This window comes from Punica granatum, chromosome 4 (genome assembly GCF_007655135.1).
Source record: "Punica granatum isolate Tunisia-2019 chromosome 4, ASM765513v2, whole genome shotgun sequence".
Taxonomy (NCBI): domain Eukaryota; kingdom Viridiplantae; phylum Streptophyta; class Magnoliopsida; order Myrtales; family Lythraceae; genus Punica; species Punica granatum.
Window position 1 is genome coordinate 35,360,095 of NC_045130.1, and position 21,186 is coordinate 35,381,280.

At 39.2% G+C, this 21,186-nt stretch overlaps 2 protein-coding genes and 1 pseudogene across 2 annotated transcripts; 2 read left to right on the forward strand and 1 right to left on the reverse strand.

Annotated features, from left to right (window-relative positions):
- On the forward strand, positions 1 to 4,034 carry LOC116204361 (glutamate receptor 2.7-like). Its single transcript, XM_031536444.1, has 5 exons — positions 1 to 286; positions 770 to 2,085; positions 2,299 to 2,614; positions 3,259 to 3,650; positions 3,750 to 4,034. The coding sequence occupies exons 1-5, from the start codon at positions 1 to 3 to the stop codon at positions 4,032 to 4,034; spliced, it is 2,595 nt and encodes an 864-aa protein (XP_031392304.1).
- A 3,183-nt stretch (positions 4,035 to 7,217) lies between these two features.
- Positions 7,218 to 13,121, forward strand: LOC116204362 (annotated as a pseudogene).
- A 3,475-nt stretch (positions 13,122 to 16,596) lies between these two features.
- On the reverse strand, positions 16,597 to 19,920 carry LOC116202396 (basic leucine zipper 61-like). Its single transcript, XM_031533941.1, has 4 exons — positions 19,099 to 19,920; positions 18,455 to 18,545; positions 18,193 to 18,319; positions 16,597 to 17,617 (listed from the first exon to the last, which is right to left on the reverse strand). Exons 1-4 carry the CDS (start codon positions 19,668 to 19,670, stop codon positions 17,457 to 17,459), a joined length of 951 nt encoding a protein of 316 aa, XP_031389801.1. The 5' UTR covers positions 19,671 to 19,920; the 3' UTR covers positions 16,597 to 17,456.
- Between the last annotated feature and the right edge of the window lie 1,266 nt (positions 19,921 to 21,186).

Below are 21,186 nucleotides of genomic sequence, written 5' to 3' on the forward strand. Positions count from 1 at the left end.
ATGGCTGCCTCATCTTGCCTCTTATTCTCGTTCATATTCTTCATCGTATCTCCATTACCGTTATCATGGTCATCGAGTGGAAGATCCGTGACCTTCGGAGAGTACACTCGTTCTAGTGATCAGAACTTCAGTCTCGGTGCGGTAGTTGATTACTCCTCGAGAGCTGGAATGGAGGAGGGAATAGCTATGAGGATCGCGGTCGAGGATTTCTGTGCCCAAGCCAGCGGATGCATCACCTTGCATCTCAAGAACTCACGAGGCAATCCTTCCCGAGGTGCCCATGCCGGTAGATTTCCTTTCTTCCAAGTTAATCCGCATGCTTGCATCCGTTCAACATTGGTGCACCTTCTATCAGCTAAAAACATTTAGATATCGGTGGCACAATACAAAACTTGATATCGGATCGTCACAGGTCTAGTTTTGTCCCGGTAATCCTCCGTTCTTTTGTTTATGTTGTCTCCATGCTAATGATCACTAACCCTATGTTCAAGAATTCGGATGAGAAAGGCTTTTTTCCTCTACTTTCCTCCATTGAAATTGGAATTTTTCTATTTCCAACGAGACCGTGGATTTTCTAAGTCAGAATTTTCTGTGTCTAAACTTAGAGTTTACACTAAAGGAAAGAATTATTCCCGATTTGAACGGAAGGATAGAAAATTTGGAACAGTAACAATTCTCACTTAGTATCACGTCTATATGATACATTTGTTAAGTTCATGTTTTACATATAAGAACTTAGAGCTGGGAACTACAATATATGTATGTGCAGCTAGAAATTTGATTAATAATCGTGTGAGAGCCATCGTGGACCTGGGAACTGTACGCGAGGCGGCTTCCATCGCCGAAATCGGCAACAGATCAAAGGTTCCGGTTCTCTCCTTGGCGAGTGAAATTCCGAGCTGGGTCTCTTGGAAATGGCCTTTCCTAGTCAAGGCCGCTCACAGTCAGCACTCTCAGATGGAAGCTATTGCGACTGTAATACAAAGTTGGCGATGGCGGAAGGTGAACATCATCTACGAAGATGATACCGGCTCAGCCTCCTCTACGATCACCTTGCCATCTCTCTTCACTGCTCTCCAAGATGCAGGCATCGAGGTAAATGACCTCTTGGCTCTCCCTCCTTCGTCTGAGTATTACTCGTTGTCGGAGAAATTAGACAGGCTCCGGAGAGGACAGTGCCGGGTGTTCATCGTGCACACGAAAGTAAAGCTCGGAGTTGCTGTATTCAGAGAAGCAAAGGATATGGGGATGATGGACAGCGGGCAGGAGTCAGTATGGATCACCACTGCCGACATCACGAACTACATGGACACCTTGGACCCCACGGCCATCTCCTCGATGCAAGGTGTACTTGGCGTGAGGACGTACTTTCCCCATGGCACAAAGAAGCTGAAGGATTTCTCGTCGAGATTCAAATCCATTTCTCAGGCACGAGGTAGCATCCATAAGCGGAACGTAGAGCCAGGAATTGATGCACTGCGGGCGTATGATGCTGTCTGGGCGCTAGCTCTTGCCTTGAAGAATGCTCCTGTGGGTGCACCGAGTACTGGAGGTCGCGAGACATCCAATAAAGTTGGAACCGACTCGACCGAAGGGCAGGCCTTGTTGGATAATATCCTCAGCAGCAGTTTCATAGGTCTAACTGGGCAGTTCAAGTTCGTTAATGGTTCACTAGAACCTGCACGAACTTTCGAATTAGTCAATGTGGTCGGGAGGGCATATCGGGAAATTGGATATTGGACTAAGGGTTTGGGTTTTTCAAAAGGAATCGATGAGAACAGCACCTACAATTATTCAATGAGTATTTTGGGCCCAATATTATGGCCCGGTGGGCCCTGGGCCATCCCTAGAGGATGGGTCATTCCGACGAAAGGAAACAAGCTCAAGATCGGGGTCCCCTTCGGGAACGCCCATATGGAGTTCGTGTATGCGAGATACGAGAGCCCGGGGGCTAACTTGACGGTCACCGGTTTCTCCATCAATGTCTTTAATGCTGCCTTGATGCAACTGCCTTATCATGTGGAGTGCGAGTTTCACGCGTTCAATGGCACGTACGACTCTTTGGTACAGAGGGTTTACTCCAAGGTTCGCATCCGATCTACCAAGTGCCGAATTCTTTTAGTCCATCATCATTCTACTAAAAATAGTAATAATATTTTTTTCCAATATGAGGGAGGTTTATGGATCCAAAACCCGAATAATATCCGGCCCAATTTGTTGGGCTTAATTGAGCTTCTTGCAAGAGATGAATTTTGTATGGAAATTGCTAAACGTGTTATGGCTTTTACTTGATTATAGGAAGTTGATGCAGTGGTCGCGGATACCGCAATCGTAGCCAACCGCTATCAGTACGCCGAGTTCTCGCAGCCTTACTCGGACTCGAATCTACAGATAATCATATACGTCCAGCCTACAACATTCGGAAGGGCTTGGCTGATCCTGAAGCCGTTCACATCAAGCATGTGGATCGCAACCATATTCGTGAACACCTTGTGTGGATTTACAGTGTACGTGATCGAACGGATGCACTACAAGGACGTGTTTCGAGGGAGCGTACTGAACCAGACCATAGTGATGCTCACGCTGACTTTCACGACATTGTTCTCTCTTCAAGGTGAGCATAAACCAATGTCAAAATCATAATATTTCCGAATTCTCTCGTGATATATATTGTCGACTTTATATGAAGAAGAATGGAATTGATCTCATCTGCACTCAACTTTGCCAATCCCAAGTTGCATTATTGATTGATACAGATATCTAAAACATCATCTACGAAACTTTGTTCGATGAAATCGGAAACCGGTAGAAATGCATTTTTCTTTTTATTTTTCGATTATAAAGAAGGTCGAATGCATAGTACAGTGAAAGAGAAATTTTAGGGGCCGTTTGGATTCAAAGTTAAAGTTATTTTGATTTTGATTTTAATTTTGATTGTGGAAAAGGACAAATGAGATGTAATTATAAATATGACTTGGGAAATGTGTGTTTTTGTTGTGTAGTGTGTTGAGTTAAAGTTAAAATTAAAATTTTTGAATTGAGAAATGTGTATTTTTGTTGTGTAGTGTATTGAATTAAAGTTAAAGTTAAAGTTAAAATCAAGTAACTCTGAATCCAAACGGGGCATAACTAATAAAAGGCACCAGTAATCTTACTGAGTATCAAATCTATGATCTCTAAGTTAACAGGTAATGGCGTGCACTATTACGTTACACTCTTTTTTCATTGCATTTTTCTTTTTTGCCTGACTGCACACAGGAAGGAAGTTACACAGCAACATGTCGAGGATAATTATGGTCGTATGGTTATTTGTTGCCCTGGTGATAACACAGAGTTACACTGCGAGCCTCACTAGTTTTCTCACCGTAGAGAAGCTCACCCAAGTCGATGTCACAGTCGAGTCACTGGTTAGAGACAGAGTACAAGTCGGTTGCGACCGGAACTCCTTCGTGGTGAAGCATTTGGAGGGCATAGGGTTCCGCCCATCCAACATACGGACATACTCTGAGGACGACTACACCCGAGCCCTTAAGAGCGGAGAGATTGGGGCTGCGTTCTTGGAGTCTCCTCATGCGAGGGTGTTCCTCGCCAAGAACTGCAAGGGCTTCACCACGGCAAAGCAGACTGTCGAAGTCGGAGGATTCGGATTTGTACGTATTTCTCTTTGACCCTTCTCCCTCTTGACTAACATCCATACGGAACTTAGCAAATTAACTAGTTGCAAATTATCTTGAACGCTATTGTTACAGGTTTTCCCGAAGAACTCTCCATATTTGCCGGACATCTCCGAGGCGGTTCTGAGAATAGCTGAGAGTGGAACGATACGGGATCTTGAGAATTCAATGTTAAACTCATACAAGTGTGCATCTTCCGAAGCTGATAGCAATCAGCAAAAGATTGGAATTGAGAGCTTCTTGGGATTATTTGGAGTCGCGATTGCAACATCGGTTGTCTGCCTAGTGCTATTCGTGCTTCACCTTGGTTCGGATAATTCATCAGATGTCTCCAACGATAAAAAGAAGACTGAGTGCTAAGGATGATGTTTGTCGAGGAATATAAGTAACAGCAACTGACAAAGAAACATACCTGTATATATATTTTTTATACACGATTGATCGACGCTTTGTTCCTTTTTTTTTTTATGCTTTAACCAATCAAGAACGAAGCTATACGTGTACATATACATAGAGGAGTTATAATCTTATAGTATAGCACCAATAAATTCGAATTGTTTGGGGTCTGCATGCATGTTGAGCAGGTGATTTGTAACAGTCCATATGTACGTTGACAAGTCGGTTCAAAATCGAATACGTGAACCCTACATCGACAAGTTGTTGAAGCTATAATAATCAAAGGATAGAGTGTCAAAATTTGTTATGAATTTGATTAAAATTGTAACTATCCGATACATATAAAGATATAATTTTTATTATTATTACAAGTGAAGCCCATGCACTTAGTATAACATATAAATTTTTTCTTTTTCCAGGTAGGATGTGTCTTTGATAATTTTCCAACATTAATTCAAGTAATTATTCCCCTTAAGCAAGTCTTGGAGTTTTCGTAGTTTCTTGCATTAAGCCCCAGAAAAACTTAAAAATTTGGAGTGAGGACGAGATTGGTTGAAAATTGAAGGTGTTGAGAATCTCAGACTCTGAGATAACATTTCCCCTTTTCTTTTTTTAGCAATGATCTGTCTAGGGCCATTAGACTAACAGTTGGGCATTTTCCCGACGAGAACCCCTTCTTAAAGTTTTTTTTTTTTAAGTTCTGTTAGGTCCTTAGTTGTTTGTAATTTGAAAACTCGCGTTAGCTCATTTTGGACCACCTTCTAACCCATGGATAGAAGCATATTCTGGATTGGAATCGTAAGGAAAATTATTTTTATCAACTTAAAGCCCCTGTTAATATTATTTTTATGTTATGAAAAATACCCTTTCGTATAATTTATATAAAAAAATTTCCGTTTTGTGTATTTTGGTGTTGTTAACCATCCACTTATTTTTTTTACTCAATCATCCGTTAGATTTATGTCCACATTAAATGACAGGGACTTAAAAGAGCTCATCGATGAGAATGCTCAAAAATCATAAGTTGAAGGCTCTGGAGATCGAAAGGAAAGCTCTTGTTCGAACTTCACAAGAGTCTCCTTTATATATATATATATATATATATATATATGTATATGTATATGTATATAATGGATAATAGAGGCACAGGGAATATAATCTGAGACAACTCTAACACTTTCTACCTTTTTCATTCTAAATCATTTTTCTTTTTTTTCATTCTCAAATATGCATGTAAATCATTTCTTATCATGTTCATGTATCCTCTCCTAGTTTCACAAAATCCTAACATGAAAATGATATTATTAAATTGAGAGGTAAATCTGCATTCTTTTTATCATATTGATGATTTTTACATGTTGACTATAAACTTTTGATATTATTAGTAGCTAGTTTGATTCTTTTTAGCTATGATCATTGCAAGCTTTTGATCGTTCAAATGCATTCCTATTAATCTATATGACATGAAACTTTTCCGAGTTAAGTAAGTATTTTTTTTTCTTCTTTTTGATAGCTCATGCAAATTATTGTCATCGCAAAAGAAGCCTTACATATTTAACAAAAAAAAAAAGGCCTTACGTATTACATACTAGAAATCAAATGATCCCGAAGACAACACGGAACAATACTAAAAAATAAAAAAGGTGATCAACAGTGGAAAAGAAAGGCTTCCCCAATTGTATTGGCGAGCATAGCATCCAAGCAGTAAAATCCAAATTTATATTTACTTCCGATTTGACTAACAAGTGAGCGAAACCATAAACCTTATTAAAAGAGTTCAGGTTTGGTAATTATCTAATGAAACTATTATGTCTTACTTTTTCCGGTGAATTTTATGTCTAATATTTAGCGTATGTCACAAAATATATAAGGAAAAGTTACCATGTTTACTTAGTAAATACATTTCTCTAACTTTAAAGTCCTACTTACATGTTAACTGGAAAAATAAAAGGTCTCATAAATTTTGAATTGGTAAATATAGAGAAGAGAAGTAAAATGAGAAGAAAATTGAAATTCATGAATAGGTAAATAAACCTCTGTTTTATTTTTTTATATTGTTGCACAAAGCGCAGGTGCATTCTTCTTTAGTAAAATTATTATGCAATTTAAAAAATTAAAAGATTAATTAATTCATAATTAAATAAAGTTTTTTTTTCATTTTTTTCGATAAGTGTGATTAGTTAGTTCGTTTTCCATTTTAAGTTTCAATAAATAAATAAATAATATATAAAAAAAAGGAAGTAAAGGCAGTTTAATGCGCAAAGGAGTACCGATTATTCATATTTTTTTCTTTTTCTTTTGTTTTGTGTTTCTTAAATATTTTGCCATCTCATCTTGTTTATTTTGAATATTATTTTTCTATATATAATTTTTTAACTTTGTATATATATATATATAAAGTGGAGGAAATTGGAGGAGACATGGTGGTTTCTATTCAATTGTACTATGTATAAAAAATGCGAAGAAATATAAATGAACTAGAAAAAGCGAAATTTGTAGATTCTCTCTATTCGAGACTACCTTTGTGCTCCTAATAAAAAACTTTATAATTATATATCTATATATATATATTTATTTATTTACTTGCTATGATTATTATTTTTTAAAGGATGTTCTACCTTTATAACTATTATTATATTAAAATATTCTTATGACTTTTAAAGGTATGTTTTCAATTTAAAAGTTATATTAATAAGCAAGCATTAGACTGCAACAACAGGAAATTTATCAATTATTATGACTTAGAGCAAATCAAAAATAAAAAAGTTTGATGCTTTTAACGAAATTGTTTAAGTTATTTCAAATAGTAAAACTTATTCGATATAAAATATTTTATAAATTTGACAAATTATATATACACAGTTTTAAAAATAATTTCATATATACATTCAGCAATTAACAAATCAGCCATTAGTGCACATCCCGAGGCACAGCTTTTCACAGTAGTTGTTTTAATAGTGTGTAAAGTTACCATATCAAATGATGAATAAATACGAACAATAATATTCACCGAAAATTATTAAATAAAAGCAAATTGCAATTTGGCATTTTCTGAAATGTAACATGCCTCACACTTAATGAACCACTGACTTACATTAAATCAACACCGTTTCAATGATGTTTCAAAAACATTAGGCACTCCAAAAATCGAAAAATAAAATAGACAGTAAGGGAATATTTATTTTTTTATTTATTTTTATAGCTTATTAAACATAATTTCATTCGATTTAGCATTATATATATTACCAACTATATCTTACTGCCGAAAACAACCTTCCCTCCTCCTCCAGAATCTTGCCGCAACAACTTCTTGTGTTGCTGTCTTGTTCCTTTGCAGTGCCCAGGTTCGCCCCGATATACTGCACGCCACACATGGAGCGGCACCTTTCGCTTCCTCTTCTCCCGGCCATCAATTACCTCTGTTCGGTCCACTCCAATTGTATTTTCTTCTCCCGCCTGCAAACTGTTTGATCAAATTCTTCTTACATTAGTCTCGCTCTAATGTTTATCAATATTCCCACCGAAAAGGTTATATGTCTGGTCCTTAGATTTTGTTAATCGCAAAATCCCTTGCTTTATGCCTTGCTCAGCACTTCCGACCTCTTCGGTTTTTGACTCTGCTTCTACCAGTCCGACTTGACATGGTTCAATCTGTTTCTGCTCTAGCATTTTCTTCTCCAAACTCGATGCGGCAATATTACAGCTTTGCTTACTGAAATTGGTTTACGTCATCCCTACAAAATCACCCTTTGAAACCTGCTTTTCCTTAGGTCGTTCTTTCTTTCCGTCATGAAAATGGGTTTTTTCGGAATATCACACTCGATTATCGCACATCACGCTGCCAGGTAAGCCCCATTTATGCATCTTCCTTATCCATGAGTTAATAGTTTATTGTTGATTCAACAGGCGTGCCAATTCTCATGTGAATTGTTTTCTTTTCAATTTATTTTTTTAGTTCTAAATGTACTATCCAAATGCATTGTTTGCACCATCATGGTCTTTAGGTAGTTTCACCTTGTAAATGCTCATGTTATTTTCTACGCCATGGATAGAGATGACTTATTACAGTTGCTTCATGACGAGATCTTAAATGCTGTTTGACGAGGGAAAATTAAAGTTAGGCTGATGGCATCCTGTGACATGAGTTCCGCTATGAAAATTTTCCAGCAGTTGGATAAGAAAAGGTCAAAAGTCAGTGCAATGAAGAAGACTTGAAGCTTGAATCCCAACAATGTTAATGACAGAGACCCATTCAAACCCCTCTCTCCTACGATTGAGGAGTAATGACTTTGTTCATTTTCCTTGAAGTTCACTATATCTTTAATTTTCTATTCCGAGATTCTAAAGAGAATATCTACACCAACTGAATCATCCCGCATCTTATATCTGCCCTTGAAGAAGTCGATGCTGAAATCAACGACCTCTCTTCCCTCACTCCGCTGCCTCCTTATAACTATCGTTCTGAGCTCAAGAGGCTCAGGAGCAGGCAAAGCCGGATAGTCATCGTTCATGCGTCAATCAAAGTAGCATCGGCTATATTCAGGGAAGCAAAGAGCTTGGGGATGATGGAGAATGGATCCATATGGATCACCTCCACTGACACAGCAAATAACATTGACAGTTCAGACAGCTCGTCTATTGCCTCAATGCGAGGTGTCCTCAGGGTGAGGAGCTATTTTTCATGCAATGGGAGGATATTCAAACAGTTCCAACTTCCAATTGAGGTTCCACCCCGTCTTTCACAAGCAATACCTTTTGCCCAGAATTTCTGCACATGGGCCGTGGCTCTATTCCTGGAAAGTACTACTACTCTAAACATGTCTGCGTCCCTCTCCAGGCGAGACTTGTTGAGCCAAATATCACGTACCAGCTTCAAGGGTTTGACTGGTGAATTGAATTTCACAGAGGGGAGAGTGGGCCCGGCCCACATTTTTCATATAATCAACATGGTGGGTAAAAGTTACAACGAGGTTGGGTATTGGGTAGATGGTCAGGGGTCCGTAAAAACCCTTGGTAAAAACATTAGTTACAGCAGTTCAACGAGTGTTCTGGGTCAAATACACTGGCCAGGTGGGCCCTGGTCAACTCCTCGAGGGTGGGCCATACACACAAGCGGCAAAAGGCTCCAAATTGGGGTTCCAATTAATAATTACCACAAGGAATTTGTGTATGCAAGAAATGAGAGCTCCGGAGGGAATTTCACGGTCAGTGGTTTCTCCATGGACGTCTTCAAGGCCACCTTGAAGGAGTTGCCCTATAACTTGCCCTGTGATTTTAAGCCATTCGTCGGCAGTTACGATGCTCTAGAACAACATATTAGACTTAAGGTAAGACTATTTACGTATTTATGATAGTCCTGATTTCTTTTGAAGAGCTAATTTATAAATTGAAAATGCTATGCGAGAACTAATAATTATATATGTTGCGCTTTTGATGTAAAAAAATTTGATGCGGTGGTTGCCAACACTGCAATAGTATCCAACCTTTGTGCCAATGCAGAGTTCTCTCAACCTTATGCGGATGCAGGGCTACAGATCATTATATACTTTAAGTCAGGAAAGTCTGAGCGGGCATGGCTGTTTAAGAAGCCGTTCACTTCCATGATGTGGGCTCTAACTGGGATGATGAATGTGTGGGCATGGCTTTGTGGTTTGGTCGATTGAGAGGAGCCACAATTGAGCATTCAGGGGCAATATTTTGAATCAAATCGGGACGGTGCTTTCATTAGCCTTCAGGACACTGTTTTCACTGCAAGGTAATACTTCAGCTAAGACTTTTCTTTCCCCGAGATCAGGCCAGGCAAGTATATCATCCATATGATATTATAAGATAATATCGGATGGTCAAATTGATGAGGCATTAATTTGTTCACGCTCGACACTATTAACTGCAGGAGAGAGGTTGCATAGTAACCTGTCAAGGATGGCGATGATGCCACTTCACCGCACTGGTGATCAGTCAGAGCTTTACGGCCAGTCTTGCGTCCTTTCTGACGACGCAGAACCTCAGTCAGGCAGAAGTAACCATAGAGCCGTCGATCAGGAGCAGAGTAAAAGTTGGGTGCGATGGGAATTTCTTTGTCATAAAATACTTGCAAGTCTTGGGATTTCATCCCGAGAATATCGTCCAGATATATTCCGGGGAAGAGTACCCGCAAGCCCTAATGAGAGGGGACGTTGCTGCAGCCTTCCTTGAGGCTCCATACGTCAAAGTGCTGCTTGCCAGATATTGCAAGGGCTTCACCACTTCCAAGCAAACATTCAAAGTTGGAGGGTTTTGATTTGTAAGTTTACTGATCCCCCCTTAATTAGATCGATCACTGACATGAATTATGCATAGTTCACTTTTTCTCTGCTAGACAAAGATATCGTCGGTCTATTGGTTGATACTAAGACTGTTTATTACGGGATATATTGCGGGATATTTTACCGAGATTAGTGGAACTCTCTTGTATCATATAATCTTAGCTAGCCTTATTAGTTTCATGTATAATAGGCAATAGATATCCTAGAAATCTTTTCTTAATTATTTTCTTTTCTTCCCTATACTCAGATGTATATGTGCATGACCGAAGCATAATGAAATAAGCTTTCAGCTTCCCATTTATTAAATTATCATAGTATCAGAGCAAATTGGGACCGTGTCGTCTTCTCAGTCCTAGGGTTGTTGTGGTTGCTCATGAGTGATAGCAGGAATGGGGAAGAATGATGAAACATCAAGAAAAGGCACTGAGGTGTCGAAGTCGATTTGCTATCGGTTTACACTGTCAATCCATCGGACTATACCAATGCGAGTCCGATCAATTGCAAGCTGAATGGATCAAATTATCTCACATAGTCAAGAGCTATGCTGACTGCATTGACAACAAAGAATAAGGTTGGAATGGTCGATGGGACGGTGCCAAGGCCACCAGAGGGTGATCCCAACCGGGCACGATGGGATATGCGTAATGCCTTGGTGATATCCTAGATATTCGATACACTGGACCCGAAACTTCAGACCAGCGTGGCTTGTGCAACGGTGGCTCAGACGCTATGGGAAGATCTCCTAGAAAGATACTTACAAGGGAACGAAACAAGGATTTATCAGTTAAGATGTCATCTAGCTGTGGTAGTGGCAAAGGGATGTGAAATATACCAAATGGACATCAATAATGCATTTTTGCATGGAGACCTTGACGAGAAAGTTTACTTGTGCTTACCGCTTGGATATTCTTCCCAAAGGCAGGGAGTGGTTTGTCGTCTCGGGGTGTCACTTTACTGGTTGAGGCAGGCTTTGCACAACTGGTATGCCAAACTTGCCGAATCCATGCGGCACTATGGATTTCGGTAGTTTGGAGCGGACCATTTGCTTTTCATATTTAATCGTGACAATATTTTCCTCGCGAACTTAGTATATGTTGATGATATTGTTGTGGTTGGCAATAATCATGAGCAATGCGCATGTTTCAAGTGATATCTTGATCAGTGCTTTCGCATCAAGGATTTGAGACCCGTACAGTATTTTTTTGGGATTGAGGTGACCATAATGGAATCCGGGCTATTTCTTAATTAGAGGAAGTATGTGCTCGACATGCTCACGGAATGTGCGATGCTTGGTGCACGACTATCTTCGTTTCCGATTGAGCAACACCATCGGTTGTCAGCAGAATCGAGAGCTCCTTTTAATGACCCAGTAGATGTAGGGGACTAGTTGGTCATCTAATTTATCTGACGATTACACAATCGAAACTTTTATCATGTGCACATCTTGTCTCAGTTGATGCAGGATCCATGTCAGGGCCACTGGGATGGCGCGATGCATGTACTTTGTTATTTAAATCAATCTCCGGGACAAAGAATTTTTCTATGGCCAAAGCTTATTGGAACTCGAGATATATTGTGACTCGGACTGGGCCAGTTGTCCCATGATACGTTGTTCAATCACAGGATATTTTGTAACATTAGGATGGTGTCTCATCTCCTGAAAAACAAAGAAGCAATATACAGTGTCTTGTTCTTTGATTGAAGTGCAGTATCAAGTTATGGCAGGGCTAGTTAGTGAAGTCTTACGGCTCCGAAGCTTACTCAATTCTCTTGGGGTCAATTATACTGAGCCTACTCGACTATTATGTGATAATCAAGCTGCTTTACATATCGTAGCTAACCCAGTGTTTCACGAGCGAACGAAACATATAGAGATAGATTGTCATTTCATTCCTGAACATATTCGGTCTCGCGTGATCAAGACTTCACACATTCCGATAAGATTGCAGCTTGTAGATATCTTTACGAAAGCTTTAGGGTGAGATCGATTCCACTTTCTCTTGGGAAAGTTGAGCATTCGAGATCCTCATATTCCAACTTGAGGGGAGTATTACGGGGTATATTGCAGGATATACTGCCGAGATTAGCATAACTATCTTGTATCATATAATCTTAGCTAATCTTATTAGTTTCATGTATAATAGGCAATAGATATCTTAGAAATCTTTTCTTATTTTCTTTTCTTCCCTGTACTCAGATATATATATATATATGTGTGTGTGTGTGTGTATGTGTGTGTGTATATGTACATGACCGAAGCATAATGAAATTAAGCTTTCAGCTTCCCATTTATCAAATTATCGCTGTTCAAGCATCAGTGACTCGGCATGGCTTATACAAATGCCTTGATATCAGAAAGCAAAAATCATCATTAATCAGGAACGTGGTCGTGCTATTTTGGATATTGTAGGTTTTCCCGAGGGGCTCTCCTTACCTTCTGGCCATTTCGAAAGCAGTCCTCAAAGTGGCCGAGAGCGGGCAGCTACTTCAGCTGGAGAACTCAATGATCTCCTCAAACAAATGTGCAAGCCCAAAACCTGACGACGGGGCGAGTCTCGGAATAGGCAGCTTCTGGGGGCTGTTTGTTGTGACGGGAGGAACATCGACCATCTCCCTGGTGTTGTTCCTGTTCCGCCGTGCTCAAGATGAGTGGTTCCAACATCACAGCACAGAGCAGCAGCGGCACAATACCATGGAAGATGAAAGGGGGATGTTTGCCCCAGATTTGGAATATGCACGCCACTGATTCAAGACCGTGTAGAGCGACCATAGCGTAGTTCACGGGCGTTGGAAAAAGGCATATATACCTAGTGTATATAAATTTTCACGAAGTCTGCCCGAAGTTGTTTTACATAGATTATTAGTCCTTTATAAACCCCAACTATGAAACTTTTTATAAAGTATCAAAGATGTTGTCCATATAGAAAATTTACATAATAATATTAGCTTATGATATCGTGTTTACGCAGTTTCAGTCGAGACTGTTCTCTATTTGCCGGTTAAGACCAAAATTTATTTTTCTACAACTAGGATATTCATAGACTTTCATTGTAATCCAAATATATTCTTTTACATAAATTTTACGCTTGTCAACTGCTTATTGTAATCACGTTGTACTTTAAGAACATGAAATTTTTAATCAACTAGGAAACAAAAAAGCATTAATTAAGATAATTATTAGATATTAACATATTCTCATAAACTCATATTTACAATTGCTAGTAGTGTCCATCTAGGAAAATAATAATTAAGACACAATAGAAAAAAAAAACAAGAACAAATAAGGCAAAAAGAATTTACGATATCTTTTTTACATTCGTAAATCGTAATTGGATCGGGCCTAATCTACACAGTAAATTATGATTTGCCAAGAGCAACTCGTACCATCTTTGCAGATCTTGTCCTGAGCAAGCGCAGCGATCCTCTGTTTGAGGGCACTGTTGTCGACGTTCAGGAGCAGGCGTTGGTGGTCTAGAAATGCAACCCTTGGCGACAACACCGAGACTTCGGCCTACATAATTATCACATTAGAGCTACTGATTGGTTGATTAATTACTAGCTTTATTCAATAATGACGATAATTAAGCCACAAATCTTATGTCGAAAATTGATAGAGATATGGGATTAATTAACCGACACGGCTCGAACCTGCATTACTTGGGATCATTTGGGCTTCTAAATATTAAGTGGTACACACCGAGAAAATATTTTTTTCCCTATTTTCTGGAAGAAAACTTCAAAATTAATTATTTGATGTCTTTTTCTCAGTTAAAATTTGTGCTGATGTCTTTCATTTTCTAGTCTTTCATTAAATCCGAAGAATTTTGAATAATTTCTCTAAGCTTTCCTCGAAAATATACTAAATTCTAATGCCTCCATTGAGGTAGCGTTGCTTGTTACATGAAGTGTCGTAGTCACAATCACAACCCCATGGTAATTTAATTTTTCATCAACCATATATGGTTTAATAGTAATGCATTAACTATGTAATCAATTAAGCATTTATGAGATGTCGACGGGACTACGTTTAATAATATTCTTATTCTGATGAGTCCGACAAATTAATATTCAGCATGACATATATAAGCTCAAAACTTGAGTCTTGGTCCACTCTTATTCATGTCTCTAGAATCTCCAATAATGTCGTATCTCTTCCTCCGACCAACCGCCGTTTCTTCCATTCAACTTCACGATTCCATACATATCACTGTCCAATGCAATCATCATCAATAAGTAATTTTAGTTGTTACAATAGTTTCCCTCCGGTGAGAAATATCGAGTGAGAAAATTCCACGAATAAATACTCCTTATCTTATAATTATACATCTTCTAAACCTTATTTTTCGTCTATGGCTAGTAATGAATACCTAGTGTGCTTTGTCAAATGATTGTTACGTCTCCCACTCAAGCGTCGGTTTATCTTGATTAGGGAATAATTCAAGTATGAGCTTTCAAATTCCTGCACTGTCCGTAAAATCTGTCTTACTAACAATTTAGCTTATCAACCGTATGTATTACAATATTTATATTTCCCGGTTAGAAGCTATAATAAGAATTAAAAAGAACATGTCAAACCAAGACACAGAATTTTTCCGTGGATGCAATATTGTATCGCATGGAATGGAATAGTCTTTCTGTTAGCTTCCGAGCCCTTTATGGCCTAGATATTTCCATTACCAGACCCTCTTGGGAAAAAGTCAATGCCATAAACAAGACAAACCAACGAGAACTAATTTAAGTAATAAGGCAAAAAATATCACGGGTCTAAGTTCTGATAAGGGAGAAAATTCACGTTGGAAGAATTTTACCTCTTATTAGATCGACATGAAATGAACTGTATTAGTCGACATGCATAGGGCTTCTAAATACCAGAGTATACAAAAAAAAAAGAAGTAAAAAAACAATGAACAAGGCTTGAAGCTCGAAACGGGAAAGTCTTGTGTGTAATGGGTACAAGAAATGATGTGGTGTCACAAGACTCAGACAAAACCTATTTTTGTCAATAATAAGATTTTGTTTGATCTTTCTAAAACCTATGGGAACGCGAGGAAACCTTATTGGCTTGTACTATTACGTGGCATATGTCACACGGTATATCTATTACGTACAAAAAAAAAATTTTGAAATGCAGAAACGTTAATAAAAGAGACCCATTCAAACCCCTCTCTCCTACGATTGAGAAGTATGGCTTTGTTCATTTTCCTTGAAGTTCACAATATTTATAAGTTTTTCTATAGGAGAGGGGAACGTTGAAAACGGATGGGAGAGAGAGAGGCTTCATTAATATATTTCTTCTTCTCATTTCTGCATAATTCATCAGATTACGTAGTTATAGATATCAATTGAAAATTCTAGTTACTCCACTAATGAATTCTCCCATTTAATTCATTATTTTCTGGTGACACTTGAAACTTCCACCAGTCAAAGCATATACTGATAAGAATGAGTGTACATGCCAATACATTTCGGAAGCAATCCTCAAAGTGGCCGAGAGTGGGCAGCTGCTACAGCTAGAGAACTCCATGATCTCCTCAAACAAATGTGCAAGCCCGAAAGCTTATGACGGGGCGAGTCTCGGAACCAGCAGCTTCTGGGGGCTTTTTGTTGTGACAGGAGGAACATCGACCATATCCCTGGTGTTGTTCCTGTTTCACCATGCTCAAGAAGAGTGGTTTCGACATCTCAGCACCGAGCAGCAGCAGCACAATCCCATGGAAGATGAAAGGGGATGTTTAGCCCAGATTTGGAATATGCACGCCAATGATTCAAGACCTTGTAGAGAGACCATAACTTAATTCACGGCGTTGGAAAAAGGCATACATATCAACTGTACATAAATTTTTACGAAGTCTACCCAAAGTTATTGTACATAGATTATTAGTCCTTTATTAACCCTAACCATGAAACTTTTATAAAGTTTCAATGATGTATATGTTGTCCATATGGAAAATTTACTTAATAATGTTAATTAGCTTGTGATGATGCCGCATACACATACGCAGTTTCAGTCAAGACTGTTATCTAATTGCCGGTTAAGACCAAAGTTTATTTTTCTACAACTAGGTTCTTCATAAACTTAAGATATATTTATATGTTCTTTTACATAAATTTTACGTGTGTCAAGTGCTTATTGTAATCACATTGTACCGTAAGAACATGAAATTATTAATCAACTGGGAAACGAAAATTCATTATATAAGATAATTATTAACATATTAACATATTCTCAAACTCATATTTACAATTGCTAGAAGTATCCATCTAGGAAAATAATAATTAAGACACAAGAGGGGGTAAAAAGAACAAATAAGGAAAAAAGAAAAAGGCAAATCCCCACCCCAAAAATAGGGAAAAAGAAGAACGATAATTTCCTGACAAATCTGACCACACCAGCCCAAATTTTTCTTTGCTCATCAACCTTGGTTGATAAACATACAAATTTTCTAAAAAGGACAGGAAATGATTAGAGGAAAAATAATAAATATTAAAATTCAGATCTGAAGTAATAGGGAAGAAAGACAATGTTCCATACAGCTGGTGCTGGGGTATCTTGCCTTTCTGGGATCACGTGCGCACGTGCATCCCCACTGCCCTCATCATCTTCAACCCCGGGGGTGAGGGGGGGCCCACCCGTTAGATGTGGACACCCCACGTGGATGCACAGTCCACCACCCACAGCACAGAGCATCGCGATATCTTTTCACATGGCATCCGACCCCATCCATCTTAATTCACTGCATTCACATCCCATCCCATCCCATCCCAAATGGCCATACATAAACATCATATATAGTAGCCAATAAAAATGCCAGTTTGGTTCGCAGGCAGCTCCAGCTATCCCGTGGGCGCCCCACACGACTCTCGGGGTATCATGGATCATCCAATGTGACGCGTAACTGATTGAGATTCATTTGATGCCTAGACAGATTGGCTAATATATAATAATTGACTCACCATAAGGATACGTAGGAAAAATGTAGGAGAATTTGGATAAAAGAATCATTGAAGGGAGGGGTTAGATTGTAATTTGGATAGATAATTTGGTCAAAAAAATTTGCTATTCGATAGGATGAAAAAAAAATCAAGAAGGGTTGGGACTATTCTCAGGGGGTGGGGACTTGGGATCGGCATTGTTATTATTCTCAGTGTCGTTGTTAAGGTTCTGCTGCTGCTGTTGCTGCTGCTGATGATGATACACTTGCCTCAGCCTCTCTATCTCCCTCTTGAGAGCTTCTTGGTGTGCTGCAAAAGTCGACAAATCCCGATTAACATTGTTTAACATTGCACGGCTTAGAATACAGTGTCCGTCATAACATGGTCCGTACGGCTTAGAATACTTTACGAGTAAGGTGGTAATGTTTTGGGACAGCCTTCCACGAGCTGTTATCAGAATTATGGGCAAATTCAATATCCGATGATCTTATAACTTCTCGTACTACTTTCCAAATAATTGACACATGACCTACCGGAAAAAAATAATTGGCACATGAATTCTTGATCATTTAGATCCTTTTGGCGGGGCCTATGATCTTTCCTTTTCATCACAGCTATAGTAGGGAATTTTAGAACACGATAGTCTAATCGCGTGAAAAGTCTTTGACATCGAGGGGTGTCTACGTTGCATAATAAGGCACAAAGACGAAAAGTTTTATAAAATACTGGAAATCCTACTTATATAGGTCGATAATGCCTGTCACTGCACTAAAGCTCATATATCTATCTTGCAAAATTTTTGGAGATTTTTTTACGTTAGTAAACCGTAAGTAGATCAGGTTAGTCTACACAGTAAATTATGATTTGTCAAGAGCAATTCGTACCATCTTTGAAGATCTTATCCTGAGCAAGAGCAGCGATCCTCTGCTTGAGAGCACTGTTGTCGACGTTCAGGAGCAGGCGTTGGTGGTCTAGAAATGCAACCCTTGGCGACAACACCGAGACTTCAGCCTACATAATCATAACATTAGAGCTACTGATGATTAGTAGATCAATTGCTATCATTATGCAAAAATGACGATAATTAAGCTACAAATCTTATTTTGTCGAAAATCGATAGAATGATTAACTAACTATGATACATACTTGTAAGGAAGTCACACTGCGTTCGAGCTCCGATATGTATTGCAGCTTCCTCACCCGCGATCTTTGTGCAGACTGCCTGTTTGCTAATATTCTGCCCACAATACGAAAGAAATCAGATAATGTTGACGATATATACTGATGATATGATCACTTTTATTAAGTCACAATGTCCTTATTCGACTCCCCTAATATTGCACACACGAGGAAATTAATCATGTTACACCCATATCTCATCTGGATTTACCATTTTTGCATTGTTTGAAAGCTCAAGCCCGTCGAGCCAAAGACCATCCCGAGCTACACTTAAGTAATTTGAGTTTGGCCTCATCAATGGTACAATCATGAAAGAAAAGCAAGATGTAGCAATGTTGCATTTCAAGCATCTACGGGGTCAAGTCGAGAGCCAAGCTCGAGCTTGGTAGTATTTAGCTCGATTACACCCATAGGCTAGTGGGTATGATCATCAAAGGAAACAATGCCATGAGCATTAATCCACAAAAACAATCAATGCCATTAGCAGATAAATCTCTATTTAATTTTGGGCAATAAAGTAAATCTACTGTTTCACATTTTCATGCGTCCTCGTGCATGATAGGAGCTCTGAGCTAACGTTAACTTTGGTCAGATTTAAAGCATGACGTTACCTCTTTACCCTCTTAGGATCAACAATCCTTTGGGCGGAATTCCCCGCAGTTTCAGCCGCCCCTTGCGCTTCGAGACTCTCGGCCTCGTCGGTTTCATTCCTCATCGGTTGTTGAGGTTGTTGCGGCTGTGGCTGATTCTGATCTCCTGCAGGAGGAGACGGCGACTGCTTCTGATCGTTGATGCTGTTGTGATCAGACGGCGGGGATGATGGGCCGCCATCGGAGGATGACAGGATGGGCCCCACCCCGAGGCCACCGGGCTTCTCGTCGGTGAACATGGAGAGGAACTGCTCGTCATCAAACTTGTCAAACTCGTGGTGGTGGTGGTCGTCAATACCGCCATCCTCCCCGCTGCAGCAGTGCTCCTCCGCCGCAGCGGAAGCTGGAGACTCCAGGAAGGCGACGGAGTCACTGACGGACCTGCGGTGTGCAGCGCGCCTCGCAGAAGAGAAGTCGAGGAACTCATCGACCCAGAGCGGGTTGTGGGCCGGCGGTGGCAGCTTGCCATGGGGGTTGAAGTCGGGCCAATTCGGGGCCATGCTGGGCGGGATCTTGGGAGGCAATTGTGCCATTGTTCTTGTTTGTTCGTCAAACAACGGCACAATTTAGGCAAAAGGACCACAAAACCGAAAGATCTCTCGAAAAACAAAAAGACGATCACAGTTTAGAATTCAAGCAATTACGATCGAGAAGAATTTATAACAAAGAAGGCCCAAAACGAAGATCTCTCAGGAAAGCTGCGTTTATATATATATATACACTGTCTGCATGACATGACGATCGAGAAGAACATCATCATCCCATTGCAATAATTTTTTTTTTCCTTTTTTTCTTTTTTTATCCGAACATAATAAATATATACAAAATCCAATGGGCATTAAGGATTTTCTTCTTCAGTCATGTGTGGAGGTAGAGGTGGGGGGGAAGTGGGGTCACATGGGGGTGAGGAATTGGACAGCTGGCGACAGCTGGTAGGAGGTTATGTCTCAACGGTTTTACTGGAAAGTCGCCCCCCATTTTTCTTTGTCTTAATTTCAAGAACATATAAATGCAAAATAGGAGAGAAAAAAAAAAGGTACGTATTACGTAGTTCCTGGTGTGTACGATTCGAAAATACAATTACAGTTTAGAATTCACATCAAAATTACGGTTTTTCATTTCTTGAAGATGGACGAGTGTGCTTACTGTGTGTGATATGCGTGGTGCATGATTCGGTTTGTCATAGTTCGTGCCTCGTGGCAATATAAGTTCGTATGATCTTGTAGATCTTGTCCTACAACTGCGGCCTCATTATATATTCGACGTATCGAGAAACAATCCTTATCCTTGACATTGCTCGCCATGTTTTCCCTCAAAATCAATAGCCTAGCGCTGCTCGATCGGAGCACATACAGTTCATCACCATTGTAAATTATGACACTTCTCTTTTCATGGCATGAAAAAATGGAAGTATAATTGCTGATTAAATCTTATCAAAAAATGATGCAGCAAGAAAGATACAATTAGATTGCCATAATTAAAAATAATTATGGTAATTATTCAAATAAGTAACACTCATTCTCTCATTTGTTGGATTGTTGAATTGTGATTTGTGGTTTCTTACATCATGTTGCATAGTAGAATCATCCAAGAACTTCATATAATTGCCCGACTGTAACAGAAAACCAATAGAATATAAGAAAAGACAGAAGTTAGAGACAATCAAGGGAGATTGCAGATAAGACCGAGCGCTTAATTAGCTCTCAAACGCTTGTCAAGGAAGTCAATATTTCTATAGAATAGGCACGCATGTGACATTGAATTAGGAATAAAATTGTTAATAAGGGTTTATCACCCATGCATTATGGTATTATTATAAGTTATCAAAAAAAAAACTTCTGTTATAACGTTTGACAAACGATATGTGAGGACACTGAGGAGGAAGGTTGATTATAATTGATGGTTTAGCCAGGTAGCGATACTAATACATGTAGATGAACTTAGGATTTGGGGCTGATGTGATCGATATGGATGCAATGCAACAAAACTAATAGCTTGTTTTTGTACGAATGTGAGTTGGTTCAAATAATTTGGCGCATGTTTCGTAGC